The sequence below is a fragment of the Carlito syrichta genome, unplaced genomic scaffold (assembly GCF_000164805.1).
Source record: "Carlito syrichta isolate Samal-C Ts95f unplaced genomic scaffold, Tarsius_syrichta-2.0.1 Scaffold301892, whole genome shotgun sequence".
Classification (NCBI taxonomy): Eukaryota; Metazoa; Chordata; class Mammalia; order Primates; family Tarsiidae; genus Carlito; species Carlito syrichta.
In genome coordinates this window covers 356,182-370,229 of record NW_007245988.1, presented here as the reverse complement: position 1 = coordinate 370,229, position 14,048 = coordinate 356,182, and the positions used below count along the sequence as shown (strand labels likewise).

Genomic DNA, 14,048 nt, shown 5'->3' with positions numbered 1-14,048 from the left:
TCGCGCACCGCCCCGCCACGTGACGGTCCGCCAGCCCCGCCCGCCATCTTACATCCGGGTCCCGCGGCGTCTCTGCGCCCCGCCTCGGCCCGCCGCGACGCGCAGCTCGCCACTTTCCCTCGCGGCGTCCCGGCCCCTCTGGCCGCTCGGTCCGCTCGGCGGAGCCCCGAGCGCTCCCCGCCAAGAACGTGGCTGCGGGTGGACAGAGAGGGCCCGGCACCTGCTCTCCCCGCCGCGCGGCCGCCGCCCCGGTCCGCGGAAAACGGGCGGGAAGGTGGCCGCGCCGCAGTGCGCAGGCCCGGGACGCGCGGGCCGGGCTGGGCGGGCCGGGAGTCGCGTCCGCCCTGGCCCGGGCGACGTTCCGGCGGCCGCGGGTTTGGAGACTGTAGGAGGGAGCGAGTGGAAGAGGCGGCGGGTGGGGCCTGGGGTCCCCGGCGTCTGCGCGTCCCGGGACTGAGTGACGGGGCTCCTCGACTCGGGCTTCCCGAGGTTGGCGACGCTGCCGCGAGGGGACGCGCGAGGCCCCGTCCATGTGGGAGCCTCTCCCTGGGAAAGCCGGGTTTTTTTTTTTCCTTAAGCCGTCACGATGTCATTTTGGTCGGCAGGTCCTCCTGGCCAAGAGCCTCGTAAGAGAAGAGTTAAACAGCGCGGTGCTTTTTAAAGTTTTCCATGGCCGAGGTGATGGGGCCGCACGTCGCGGAAAGGACAGGGCTCACGTGGAGAAGCCGCGGCTTGGCGGCGACGTGGCCCAGACTCGGAACCTACGCGAGACCAGGACACGCCCCGACGACTGACGCGTGCAGGGTCGATTCCAGGCTTTTTAAAGCCGCGGTCGGTGGGACGTTGTCGGGTGTCCGGGCCGAACCGTTCCCGGCGGAGAATAAGTCCGGGCTGTGCGCGACCCGCGTGGAGTCTGCCCACCCTGTCCCGGCGAGCGGCGCCCGCGACCTCAGCGCCTGGGAGGGTAACCGTGTCCCCAGGGAACGGTTTCCTCGGGCTTCGGGGCAGCAGCGCGCCTGCCAGTGCAAGGCGGATTCCCGCCGCCCCGGGCCAAGCCGCTGCTCCGATGGCGGCTTCCCTGGCCCCCGCGGCCCACCCGTTGCTGGCGCTGACGGCCGCCCGCTCCTCCTCCGCGGGCCGCTCGGTGGCTCTCGCTCCCGCCCCGCGGTGGCCGGCACCTCAGCGTCCTTCCCCGCCGCGACACCCCGCGAGTGGCCCTCCACCTCCCCGCAGGGCAGCCGCGCTCCCCGCCGAGGCGGAGCCCGTCGCGTCGGTCTCCCGAAGTTTTCTGATGGACTCTCGGAAAGCCACCACTCCAGGCCCTGCCGTCTCACGCCCGACGACTCCCTGGCTTTCGGGAAGCGCCGTGGAGGGTCCGGTCGCTCACCGCCAGCCACGATTCACGCAGCACACCGAGAGGCCCGGCCAGTCCCTCGCTCTCTCCCTCTTTTGCCCGAAACACGCAGTCCTCCTGACGCACCCGAACCTACCTTCAAGGCCCCTGTTGAGTTCTTTCTCATTTCGTGATTGAACTTCCTTCTGAATACTCACAGGAGACTGGGCTCAGGTTCCCTGTTTTATGCTCCCGTGTTAACTTGGTCCGCACTTGTCTTTTTCTGTCCTTTGCGCACTTGGTAAAGGTCTGTATTTCCCGTAAAACTGAACTCCATGAGGGCAGAGTAAGCCCATGCCTGGCACAAAGCAGGAGCTAAGAATTGCTATTGACGTGGGAGCACTTACACAGTCCTGTGTTCCGTATTCCTCTGTGTGTGTGATTTCCTCGACTAGCTCAGGCACCCGAGAGCTCTAATAACTTCTGTCACGTACAGCGAGGGGACAGTTACTTGCACCGAGTAAACTGGTAATACTTAGTGGTTGTCCTGTAAAAGGCAAAATATGGGTCCCTCTGCCCGTTCTTGAATGATAGGTGCCAAGTGTATTTCATTTCCCCAACTACCAGGTGTTGACCATGCGCCAGACACAGTGCTTCACAACAGGGGTCTCCAGCCCCTGGGCCAAGGACCAGTACTGCACGAGCTCCACCTCCTGTCAGCTCGGTGGGGCATTAGGTTCTCAAAGGAGGGAGAACCCTATGGTGAACTGGCATGCCAGGGATCTTGGTTGCAGCTCCTTATGAGAATCTAATGCCTTATGATCCGAGGTGGAGCTCAGGTGGTGATGCTAGTGCTGTGGAGCCACTGCAAATACAGATTAACATGGGCAGGGAGGTTTGACTGCACAGAGACTATAATAAATCAGTTGCTTGCAGACATATCAAAACCTGATCAACGAGTGGACGGTGAGTTGGTGTATTCAGTTGTACAACTGCACTTGGTGGCAGGCTTTAAGTCAGAATCTGACACTTTAGCCTGCAAGTGGTCTGCCCATTATTTTATTTACCACTTCCGCCTGTGCCTTTTTTTTATGGTGAGTTGTATAATTATTTTATTATACCAGGGGTACCAAAAAATGTATACACATTTTTAGAGCTGTTAAGAGGTTTGCTGTCATCAGAAGTGTCTGGATGCCGATGAGAACCACTTTGAGCACCTCTTGTAATTGTAGAAATCAAACGTGACTCATATTCATCTTGAGTATTACAATTTTAATAGTTTTTTTTCCTTTCTTAAAATGTGTATGCATCTTTTGGCACCCTCTGTATATTACAATGTAATAATAATAAAGTGCACAATAAATGTTATGCGCTTGAATCATCCCAAAACTATTCCCCCCCCACCCTATGGAAAAATTGTCTTCCATAACACTGGTCCCTGATGCCAAAAAGGTTAGAGACTGCCGCTTTACAAATGCCTTTTAAAATTCTAATAAACAACTGTGTGTTAAATACCACTATTAACCTCAATTGACAGAGGAGGAAACCAACACACATTAATTAATTTGCCCAAGGTCACACATTTAGTACATAACAGAGTTGGGATTTGAATTTAATTAGTCTGGCCCCAAACTCTGGGCTCTTAAACACTATGCTGTGGCTGATAACATAACCTCTTAAAACAACAGATCAACAGATAAAATGTTTTACACATGGACCAACAACAACCACCCAATGACATTTTGGAGATCATAGTCATTCGACAATTTTTCATAATATCTGAAGTTTTAAAAAAATGTTTATTTGTCCCAGTGCCTCTTCAAACAAATAGTAATTGCCTCAAGAGTATTTTCAACTGATTTTAGTAAGGCTTGGATTTTAATGGAGTGGGGTTCATTTTTGTAAAACACGAAACTAGCATACTACAGTGGAAAGGCAAGACCTAGTGAGCCACCTTGACATCAGGTGTGTCACTCTGGGCAACTCGCTTCAACCATCAACCCCTGACTTCCTCTCCTGTTAAGTATCATCACACCTTTGCGCGACTACTTTTGAGGGCCAAGAGGAATAACATAGGTGAAGCCCTAGCATACACACACGGTACTCAAGAAACAATGATTAAAATTAGAAAAATTATCGTAACTACATCTGACTGCAGTACATACTAAGTCATGTAGGAATTTTTCTGTTTCATACTTTAATTACATAACCCCAAAAAGGAATTTTAAAACAAAGTATTTTCCTTTGAAAGGTGGAAAGATGGTCTGGCACTGATATAGATGGGCAGTCTCAAAGAAGCCTCACCAAATTAAAAAAAGAAACAATGCTCATAACAATAAAGATGAAAAGTGTCTACAACAGGATTATGGTTTTTTACTTGACCTACATTTGGTTCCAAATCTACTTTTTTCTATAAACTGTTGAAAGATATTTAATGTCTTTTATTTTTTCATTTTATATATTAATAGTTTTAACAAAGCTCTCATGAACATTTCCTCTTTATTCTCTTTTGTGATACTTCTTCCAAAGTGCCCACATGTGTAAGCCATGCTCCACGTATTGAAGTCACTAATTATACAAAGTCTTGAAATGGAGTGAATGATGTGAGGTGTCACTAATGTTTCAAACCTCAAGGGGGTGAGAAAGCAAACACAAAATATATTAAGGGAAAAAATGAATCACTGGCCAGACCTGAAGGTTATAATGAAAAAACTAGTACTGCTGGAACATAATTAAAAACCTAAAATCACGCTCAATGATAACTGCAAAGCAAATAAAGGATCTATACAGTCACAGTTACAACTATGTAGCTTTCATGGAAAAAAAATCTATCCTAGACTGCAAAGAAAATTTGGGTTTCAGGCCAACAGATTTTCATGATCATAATACATAATGGATCCATCTCAACAACATAAAAATTGTAAGGAGAAGTGTACAACAGTAGTGTTACTTTCAAGAACTATGTTGTGAACTAAAGAAGAATCTCATGGGATTAGATAAAAATATCCAGTCTGACATAAACACCATATGCTAACTGCCTCATGAGACAGGAGTTGTGTGTTACGTGTTAACATTATGACAGAGGTAGTAAAAGCTGGAAAACAAACACAATTTGCACAGTTGGATCTGAAGCTAATATTTTATTTTTCTAGATAATAATAAGAATATTGCAATATTATAGCTTTGGAATTTTTCTCCCATCTAGTAAAACTTCATAGAAGGAAGCAGTTGTTATCATATTGAAATAGTTTGCCAAATAATGGCATGGTTTAGCAGATCTCCCAGGCTGTACCACTGATTGGATTACAGTTTAAAAATAAAACTTGATGTAACTACATTTGCAGCCACTGAAAATAGCCTCAAAATTCAGTAATTTCCTTTTTCTTACCAAAGGGGCTATCTAGAATCAATACCCTGGTATAATTAGGACGGTTTCAGTTGACCTCTGGGTCACCGTAAGCACCAAGCACATAACAAATGCACCCCAAAAGACTCAGAGATGAGAATGATACCATTCTAGGCTTTCTGTCAAATACTGCTTTGCAAAAGAAATAGCTGAAATACACAGACAGTATGCAGCTTCAAATCCTTCTTGAAGGTAGGCAGTGTATTACAAATCAATAAATAATATTCAGGTCACATAAATCTGAAATACTTTAAAGCATCTGCCCCAAGAAACAAAGGACCTCTCCCCCCAATCACAAACCCTCCCCCGAAACCTCACTTGAACAGACTTTAAATACTTCCCATTGAGAAAAGATGTGCAATCTCTCTGCCCACAAACAAAAAAAGACATGAGTGCTCCAAGTTTAGCTCCCGAATCCATCACGTGTATAGCAGTCCTATTCTGTGAGCATCTTGGCGGCTGAACCCTGTGTATTCAGAGAGACAGTAGAAGCTATGGTTATAGGTTACCTTTACCTGTTCAGCTATTCAGAATGGCAGAGAAACTTCACCTCTGCAAAAAGGCACAGTGGCCAAAGTGGAAGGTATTTCTAGAATCGAATTGAATAGAATGGTAATCAACAACGGTGCTGCCCCTGACAGTCCTGTTGCTTCTGAGCAAGGAGCAGGTGAAATCAGGGCGAGACTGAAAGAGGAAAGGCAGAGAATGAAAGAGGAACAGGAAGAGAAAGATCAGAAAAGGATGAGAAGGCAAGGTAAATAATTTTTTAAAAAAAGACATAAAAGGGGAGGAAGAGGGAAGAAACTGATGTCTAAGAAAAAGTAAGAAAAATAGTCAAAGACCTCTCAAGATACAGCAATAAAATTGTCAAACAAATAATTACCCTAATAATGTCATTATGAAATCAACACAAATTATGCCCTTTTTCTCTGAAGAATTAGTAACTCATTGATTATCATCTCTGTTTTAGAAATAAGGAAGCGGCTTTGAAAGTCAATGTGTCTAAAATTATATAAGAGGCAGAGTCTCAGTTCATCATGGCCTCACAGTGAGTTTAGATGACTAAGAGTATTCACGTAGGACTTGCCACAGGCTCTTTGGATGAGCCAGTACTGGAAGTGCATTCAAAATTACTGAATTTATAAGAAATTTAAACTCCTCTGAGATGGCTTATACAGAAATAAAGATTCAAAGACATGATCTTTCTTTGTGAATCTATAAAAACTGTTCATTGACACTGAAAGCACTACTCTACTTTCCAGAGATACAAACATTTTAATTCAAATGATCGTGAAGTATTAAAAACTTTCCTACTTTATATAAATTGGTAAAACACCATGTAGTATGAACATATCCATTCTTGTGATAATTTTTTTAAAAACCCAAATTCCCTCTAATAATGTAGAGAAAGACGACTCAAGAAGACTAAGCATAGTCAAATGTGGTACTTAATACAAGATGAGTGTATGTGTCAACATGCCAAGCTTAAGTAGAAATCTAAGGAACATACTAGGTGGCTGGCAGTGCCTTCACAGAGCCCATTCTTCTCCACATTGGTGGTAGTTTTCCATGAAAAACTGTAATCCACAATATTCTGGGCCTGGATGTTGACCCAATCCAGGGCCTTCTCCACTCCAGTCAATTTCTGTGGCAGTCACGGGGGGGTGGGGGGGTGTTCCTGAGAGCATTCTGCCTTGGCTACACGGCCTTCACCCACCACTGTCTCTAGAAAAACCTGGTTGTCCATCTGAATTATTCTACATTTGAGGAGAATATATTAGTCATTATATTATATAGTAACTACACAGCCCTTCACTGACATGAAGGTAATAATGACCACCTCGCTAACAAGGAATATATTTTTGAGTTGTTTTCTAACACTGTTCAATAGCTTATCCTGTTTATCCTCAGTTTCTTAACTAATCCTTTGGCCCAATGATTACTTGTTTGGCAATAAAACAAAATACTCTTAAAGTTATGTTGGGAAAGGACAAATAACCTACATTGTTATTGGCCTGCTATGGAATTCATTTAACTGAATGTTATTCTCCTGAAGAAAATATATATACTAAATTGTTCACCTCTTCCCTCTGATGGTACATACTATCACACAATTTAAGGAATACAGTAAGAGTTGAATCAATAACCATATAAGGACAAAACAGGTAAGAAACAATACATGTTAGTTGTTAACCTAATAAAATTAAAAAATGAAAGCAAGTGAAAAGGGTTTCTCTCTAAGCCAGACTTTTATGCATTTTCCTTTCTTTGGCACCTAACAGGATCCTAGTAAGTAAATGTTACAGATGTATAAAGTAAAATTAACAAAACTTAAATGCTAGTTATAAAGAAAAACTAAATAAGACATTACTAAATGACTTTTTTGTGTGGCAGTGGTAGTCTTACAGGAAACTGAGAACTAATCTGCTCAAATTCAAAATTAGCATGTTTCCTTTATAATGGATAAAATAGTCAGAAAATAACTTTATGTTGTTGGCACATGCCTGTTGTCTAGCAATCTGAATCAGACAGGCACTGACACAACAACAAGTGACGATGTAAGGTTTAAAACTCACTATTTCTTGGCTGGGTGTGGTGGCTCTGCCTGTAATTCCAGCACTTTGGGAGGCCAAGGTGAGAGGACTGTCTGAGCCCGGGGGCTCGAGATCAGCCTGAGCAACTTGGTGAGACCTCGTTTCTACAATAAATCACAAAAATGAGCCGGGTGTGGTGGTGTGCGTCTGTAGTTCCAGCTACTTGGAAGGTTGAGGCAGAAGGATCGCCTGAGCCCAGTAGGTCGAGGCTGTGGTAGCCGTGAGCGTGCCACTGCACTTCAGCCTGGGTAACAAGAGTGAGACTACAACACAACAACAACAACAAAATCTCACTGTATTTCTAATATGTATCCCAAAGGACATTTTACTACTGTTTCAAGGGCTAGAGACTCAATTGTGCTATAAAATGATTGTATCTTTTAGAGCTTCCTTTTTGAATCTCCTGGCATCTAGTAATTTCATAGTCCAGTTCTTTGGGTTACTGAAGAACCCAATTCATACCAACGAGAAAAGGCAATATGTTAAGTTTTCCAGGAATCAGGACATTTTGGAGAATGCAACCTACAGGAATGCTTGACTCTAAGGAATGAATTGTTAGCAGTAATCCTTGCTGGAGGGGGACAGGAGATACTCAGGGAGGAAACTCACCTGTCAACTTATTCCACCTGCTTGACACTAAGACTGACACCGATTGCCGTGCTATAAGAGGCATCAATACAGTCATCATATCTCTCAGTTTTGAACCATAGGGCATGGTCCTTATATTGAAAGCTCATACAGGCAACCCCCTCAGGTCCCCTCCCACTCTGTGAGCTTTTCTGTCCTCTCAATAAATCCAGCTTTCAAAAAATAAATAAATAAATAAAATTTTGTAAAAAAAACCTAATACAGTATTAGCTCAAATTACTCAGTTTATATAAATGTATGCCCCTGACTCATATTTAACTTCCACTGGAGATTAACGACTCTACTTGCAATTAATCAGTTATTTCTCAAGAACAGACACAGTTTTACTTCATATAGATTTCATGGCAATATTTTTAACACATTACTGAAATGGTACACTACCTTTGTTATTCTGTCAATACTTTATCAATCTTATGTGGATTTTTCTAATCCCCAATTTAACATATCCAAATATAGAAAATAAACTAAATACACAACTTGAATTATTTTTTTGACAACTTTCTTTAAGAAAAATGCTGAAAGCAGAATCTATGAAATGTCATATTTTACCTTAATTTTAGGTGAAATAATAAAATAGAAATTCATTCATGTAAATAAAAATAATATCCCCTCAAAAAAGACTTTAACCATATTTTTACAGATGATAGTGCAAATAAATTAACACAATTACAACAGTCTCAAAATTATATTTCATTCATTACTCAATTCTAGTATCTTCTTGTAGTTTTATAATTATTCTGGAGAAGCTGACCTTTATAAATTCTATTAAAATTAAAGGCTTTCCAATATACTAAAATAATATCAAGACCATTATGATTTCTTATGAATAATCATTGTTTAAACATCTTTGTGTTTTCACATAAACTATGAAAATTTAACTCAGAAGAAAAATATTATAATTCATAATCTATTAAATAAAAAATACAGTGAACTAGATCAAAGTTAGTGTTTTAAGAAACAAGGTAATGTACTCAGGAGTACTTTTCTTCTTCACTATGATAGGAAAGTGAAATAAAATTAGCTTTTACTACATGACAGCAAGTTTACTGAACTTCTAAATGCTTGACTATCTCCAAAAATACACCTCTCATAGTTTTATAATACACACACACTTTATACCTGTGAGTTAGCATAGTTATTTTTCTTCTTGAGAAGACATTACAAAATGAAGCACTGAAATGAACAAAACCTCACAGGCAAAATTTTAGAAAATCTGAAATCATTGCCTGGGTCATAATTCGAAGACAGTGACAAATGTAGGTAGGCAGGGGAAAAAAATCTGTAGGAATATAAAATATGAAAAGTCTTTAAAATCCGGACAGCAAATATAAAAACAGACATCAGTGAATGCTTGGAGAGCTATTTAAAGAATGAGGTATGATGGAGTCATAGTGCTACAATATATCTCAATGTATTAAATTAATAACCCATATTTCAAAGTTGCAAAATCAGCAAATCATAAACTATTTGCTGCTGCGTTCAAATGACCTTACTGGTCAGATGTTTAATGGTCACTAATAATACATTTAAAATAAATATGAAGCTAAGTGCATGATCAGACGATAAGCTTATCTGCCACTTCTTATAAGAAGGCAAATTATAAGTAAAAATGTAAGCAAACAATTTTATACTAATAGATACAGCTTCAAGCATTTAACATTATCAATACTTTTAAAATTTAAATAATAAATGCAACTATTTTATACAGAACTGTACCATTTATTATACACACAAGTAGATCAGTTCCCTTTGTTTACAAAGGCTGGTTATAGATAATATGGAATGTTACAGTACCATCTTGCATAAAATTCTAGTACGATTTTGTACTTGAAAAAGGGTGCAAAAACACCAGCCTAATAAATCTGACTGAATTGAAATATCTTTTCTTTCGTTTTAAAAAGTACATCATTAACACATACACCACAAACTGTACATAAGCTCACTTTTAAATCACCAGTTGAGATGTGGTAGCAGGTGCACTGTCGTGTTAACTACCCGCCCTGTCAGTTGAATTGATTAAAGGCTTGCATGGCTGCTCATTCAGGGGCCTCTGTTGACATGTAAGCTTGAAATATGAATTACTGAACCCAGTTTAAAGGAGGACAATGACAGCTGCCAAGAGTTATCTGTAGTAAGAAATGTCCTTCTCGCAGAAGACTCACTTAGGGGCAAACGTTCTTCAGGATAACTTTCTTCCATCAAGTTCGCAGTAGCTGGTCAGGATTCTCCATTTTGAACTCTGGATGCTGGTGGTTGCATGAAATCCTTAAAGGGAACTAGTGCCTCTTTGAGTGCAGAGCAGACTTCTGAGGACGAACACGAGATGCATTCCACTAAGGTTGGGTATAAGGCGATCACCTGTGCCCAGGTGTTTCCATCAACTGTAATGCAAAAGTACGAAGCCTCAACAAAGAGGGGACTTAAATGGCAGGGATTAAAAGGGAACATAAACCAGTCCTTTAAATGCAATGCTTTAAATTTTGAAATATGGAGATTCTACTATGAGCTTGTATCTTTTCATTTTTTTACTCTTTGAAAGATTATCTGCTCTATTTAATAAGGTACAAGAAAAAAATATATGCTCAGTGTACAGAATCATCAATATCAACTTTTCTTTCTTTTTTTTAATTTGGGGGTCTCGCCTGTCGCCCACGCTGGATTGCAGTGGCACCACTGTGGCACACTCGATTCGACCTCCTGGGCTCAGGAGATCTTTCCACCTCAGCATCTCCAGGAGCTGGGACTAGAGGCCTGAGTCACCACACTCAGCTAATTTTCTGATTTTTTTGTAGAGACAAAGTCTTGCTATGTTGCCTAAGATGGTCTCAAACCCTTGGGCTCAAGCAATCCTCTCAGCTCGACCTTCTAAAATGCTGGGAATACATAAAGTATATTTTAAATAGTACTTCAATCTGTGAAGGCTTTAGAAACTAACAAAATAATTTAGAATAATCTAAACCTTGTTATTTTCCATATAATTACCAGAGAATGCAGTTTATATTTCAAGAACTGAAATCTTTTGCAATACAAAATATGTTTAGTGATTTTACAGTGATGTCCCTGATACTGATTTTATTATTTATTTATTTAGAGACAAGGTCTTGCTCTGTTGCCCAGGCTGGAGTGCAGTAGTGCCATCATAGCTCACTGCAGTCTCTAACACCTCGGTTCCAGCAATCTTCCTGCCTCAGCCTCTTGAGAAGGCAGGCGCATGCCACCATGCCCAGCTAATTTTTAAAAAAATATTTTTTGTAGAGATGGGGTCTTGCTATGTTGCCCAGGCTGGTCTCCAACTCCCTGATTCAAGCAGTCCTGCCACCTTGGCCTCCCAAAGTGTTGACGTTATAGGTGTGCGTCATCGCCTAATATTTATTTTAATTTCAAATTATCACACATAGATGTATTATTCTCTTGTACCATTTGCTAATCTTTAATGTATAACACTAGCAATAGACTATGGTGGGGATGAACCATGTCTGCCTTCCTCACCACTATCATGAATAACTAGTACCAATGAATACTAATTACTGACTGGGCAAAAGTGTTATATCCCAATTAGCAATCTCCTTATATTCTGAGACCATGTATTACATTTCTGTGTTCCTATAAATATTGTGCATAGTTTTAGGCACCCAATACGCAAGATTTTATCAGACAGTATATTTATATATAACATATATATATATATATATATCATAGATATATATACACACATACATACATACACACACACACACACACACAAATATTTATAAAACATTTTGTGGAGCAGGTCTCAAATTTGGGAGACTGTATAGCACAAAAGAATACTATGTGTAAGAAGCTTTGATTCCATTTTCCACTGTAACTTATTGGGTATCAATTGCCTACAAATCTTTCTGAAATATGAACTTAGACAGTGCTGGGTGTTCCTGGTCAGGTATTTAATTCTCTTTATCTCTGTAAAATAATGCGTTTTTCACACTAGTGTTCTTCAGCTGACTCCCTAGAAAGGAGCTCACAGTGAAGCAAGACTGGCAAATGGTGCACATCTCTCTCCTCTTAGGGACTAGTAATTCATATTAATATTTAACTTTCTCTAACCCAGGGCTTCCAAAATTAATGGGATTATAGAATTATTTTTCCAGCCAATATCTACCGACATCACTTATCAATGATGTGCACGCCAATAATGTGCATGTGTATATACCTTGGGAAATACTAAATTGTTCATTTAAACTATTTTCCCAAACAGGGAACTCTCAGGTAGAGACAGGAAGAAGAATCTTCTTCTGGGTGTTGGTGAGGGTGGGGGATGCCGGGCTGTTCTGCTTATGTCTGTTTATATGTTGGGAATTCACATCGCATTTCATTTGTAAAAAGAATTTGTTGCTAAACAGAAACAAATAGAAGCCTACAAACTACTGGTCTAAGAAGTCTGAAGACAGTCTGCTCCAGTTGTCTCAGGGAAACTTTACACTAATCCCTAACAAAACGTTAGACCGATGGAAACATTTACGGGTCGTTCCAGATGGAGAGTCAACTGACCACATTAATTCTTGGTTTATTATAGAAAAGCACAAAAACACATTAGGATGGCATCTTCACAGTCCAAGAAAGCAACTAAAATTATTTTAATATTTTCTAAAAACCCACCACGCATCTTTTGGGGGGACTTTGGACTTAACTATCAAAAAGAATGAAAGAGCTACATGAATTGATGTGAAAGACTCTCCATGATACTCTGAGTGAAAAACAAAAACAAAAAGAGAGAAAGAGAGAGAAAGGTTCAGAAGAGTAGGTGTGACACGGGACTATTTCCCATATCTAATTGTGTACACAAGAGGGTTTTGGAATATTTTGTATTTACATCAGAAACTTCTAATAAAAATGGTTGTCTGTGGTATGGTAAAGAGAAAAGGTCAACATTAAAACTTTTTTCTGTATAATTTTTTATATTTTGGGGTTTTTGAACTATGTGTACATATACTACCTATTTAAAATTTTAAATAAAGATCAAGTAAAATGATAAAACAGAATCCCCCTCAAACAAAAAATAAGTTCAACAAATGCCGCCTCTTCCACTAAAAAACCCAAAAACAAAAAATAAAAGTTCTGAACAGATTTGGGGCATAACAGCTTTACACAGACCTTGTAGTCTATCTCCTGAATTAGGCTTGGACTGACCATGAGCAATTCAACATATTTCCACTAGGAAGGCCAGGCATTTTTAATTTATCTTGTTTTTTCCATTTCTTAGCGAAGCTTATCATACCTTTCTAATATATTATATCATCATCTTATATGGTTACATTCTATTTAAATTTTCACTTCATGTGTTCAGAAGCATAATTCAAACTCTCAAACAGTTTTTAGCATTAATTTAGTTAGACCATCTATTATTACTGCATGGGCCTATCTGTGGTCCATTGGTCTTGTAAAAAATAGTTACTAAGTTTTCCTATTCCTCTAAATATGTTCTGGTTAATTATTTTTTTTAAGAGATGTTGCCCAGACTGGTCACAATTCCTGGGCTCAAGCAAGCCTTCTACCTTGGCCTCCCACGTGCCACCATTCTGACTTCTCCTTGACAGCTGTCTAGAGATGATACCAAAAAATGCAAATACTATCCACTTACATATACTGGTTACATTTAGCCTATCTTTGACAATAACATGGAAAATATCAAATTGCCTGTTCATGTCTTAAGTATATACATTTTTAAGAATCAGATTCTATCCTGTGATCTAATAGAAATCTTACTGGTCTCTAGGAAGTCAATGCATGGTTTCCCTCTCTGAAAAAATCAACCAGAAAACCTTCTAAAGGAAACCGGAACCTGAACTCTAATGGGATAAATTTAGGACACTGCCCAGGCTTTTTCTTAGAAATCTTACTTCCCTTAAGTGTCCTGGCTCTTAAGATTTAGCACAGTGATCATCCTTTCTAGGCCAGACTACCGATGTGTGAGTTTTTACATCTTGTAGCTCATTTATTAGTCATTTACTGGGAATCTCATTTTTGTCTTGGGTATTAAAAGTAACACTGCCTAAAGTGCTGGCCTGCTGCCATGCCAGCTTTCTTCTTT

General features: G+C 40.5%; 1 protein-coding gene across 5 annotated transcripts in view; it reads right to left on the bottom strand.

Annotated features, from left to right (window-relative positions):
* Window positions 1–8,794: 8,794 nt before the first annotated feature.
* MON2 (MON2 homolog, regulator of endosome-to-Golgi trafficking) overlaps window positions 8,795–14,048 on the bottom strand; it is a 107,834-nt gene continuing 102,580 nt past the window's right edge. For 3 of the 5 annotated variants that reach the window (XM_021711170.1, XM_008055613.2, XM_021711167.1), the window contains one exon: window positions 8,795–10,362. In XM_021711170.1, coding sequence (XP_021566845.1) covers window positions 10,199–10,362 — 164 coding nt within the window. In that variant the 3' untranslated portion in view covers window positions 8,795–10,198. The remainder of the gene's footprint in view (window positions 10,363–14,048) is intronic. The other 2 variants (XM_021711168.1, XM_021711169.1) reach the window with 1 other exon arrangement.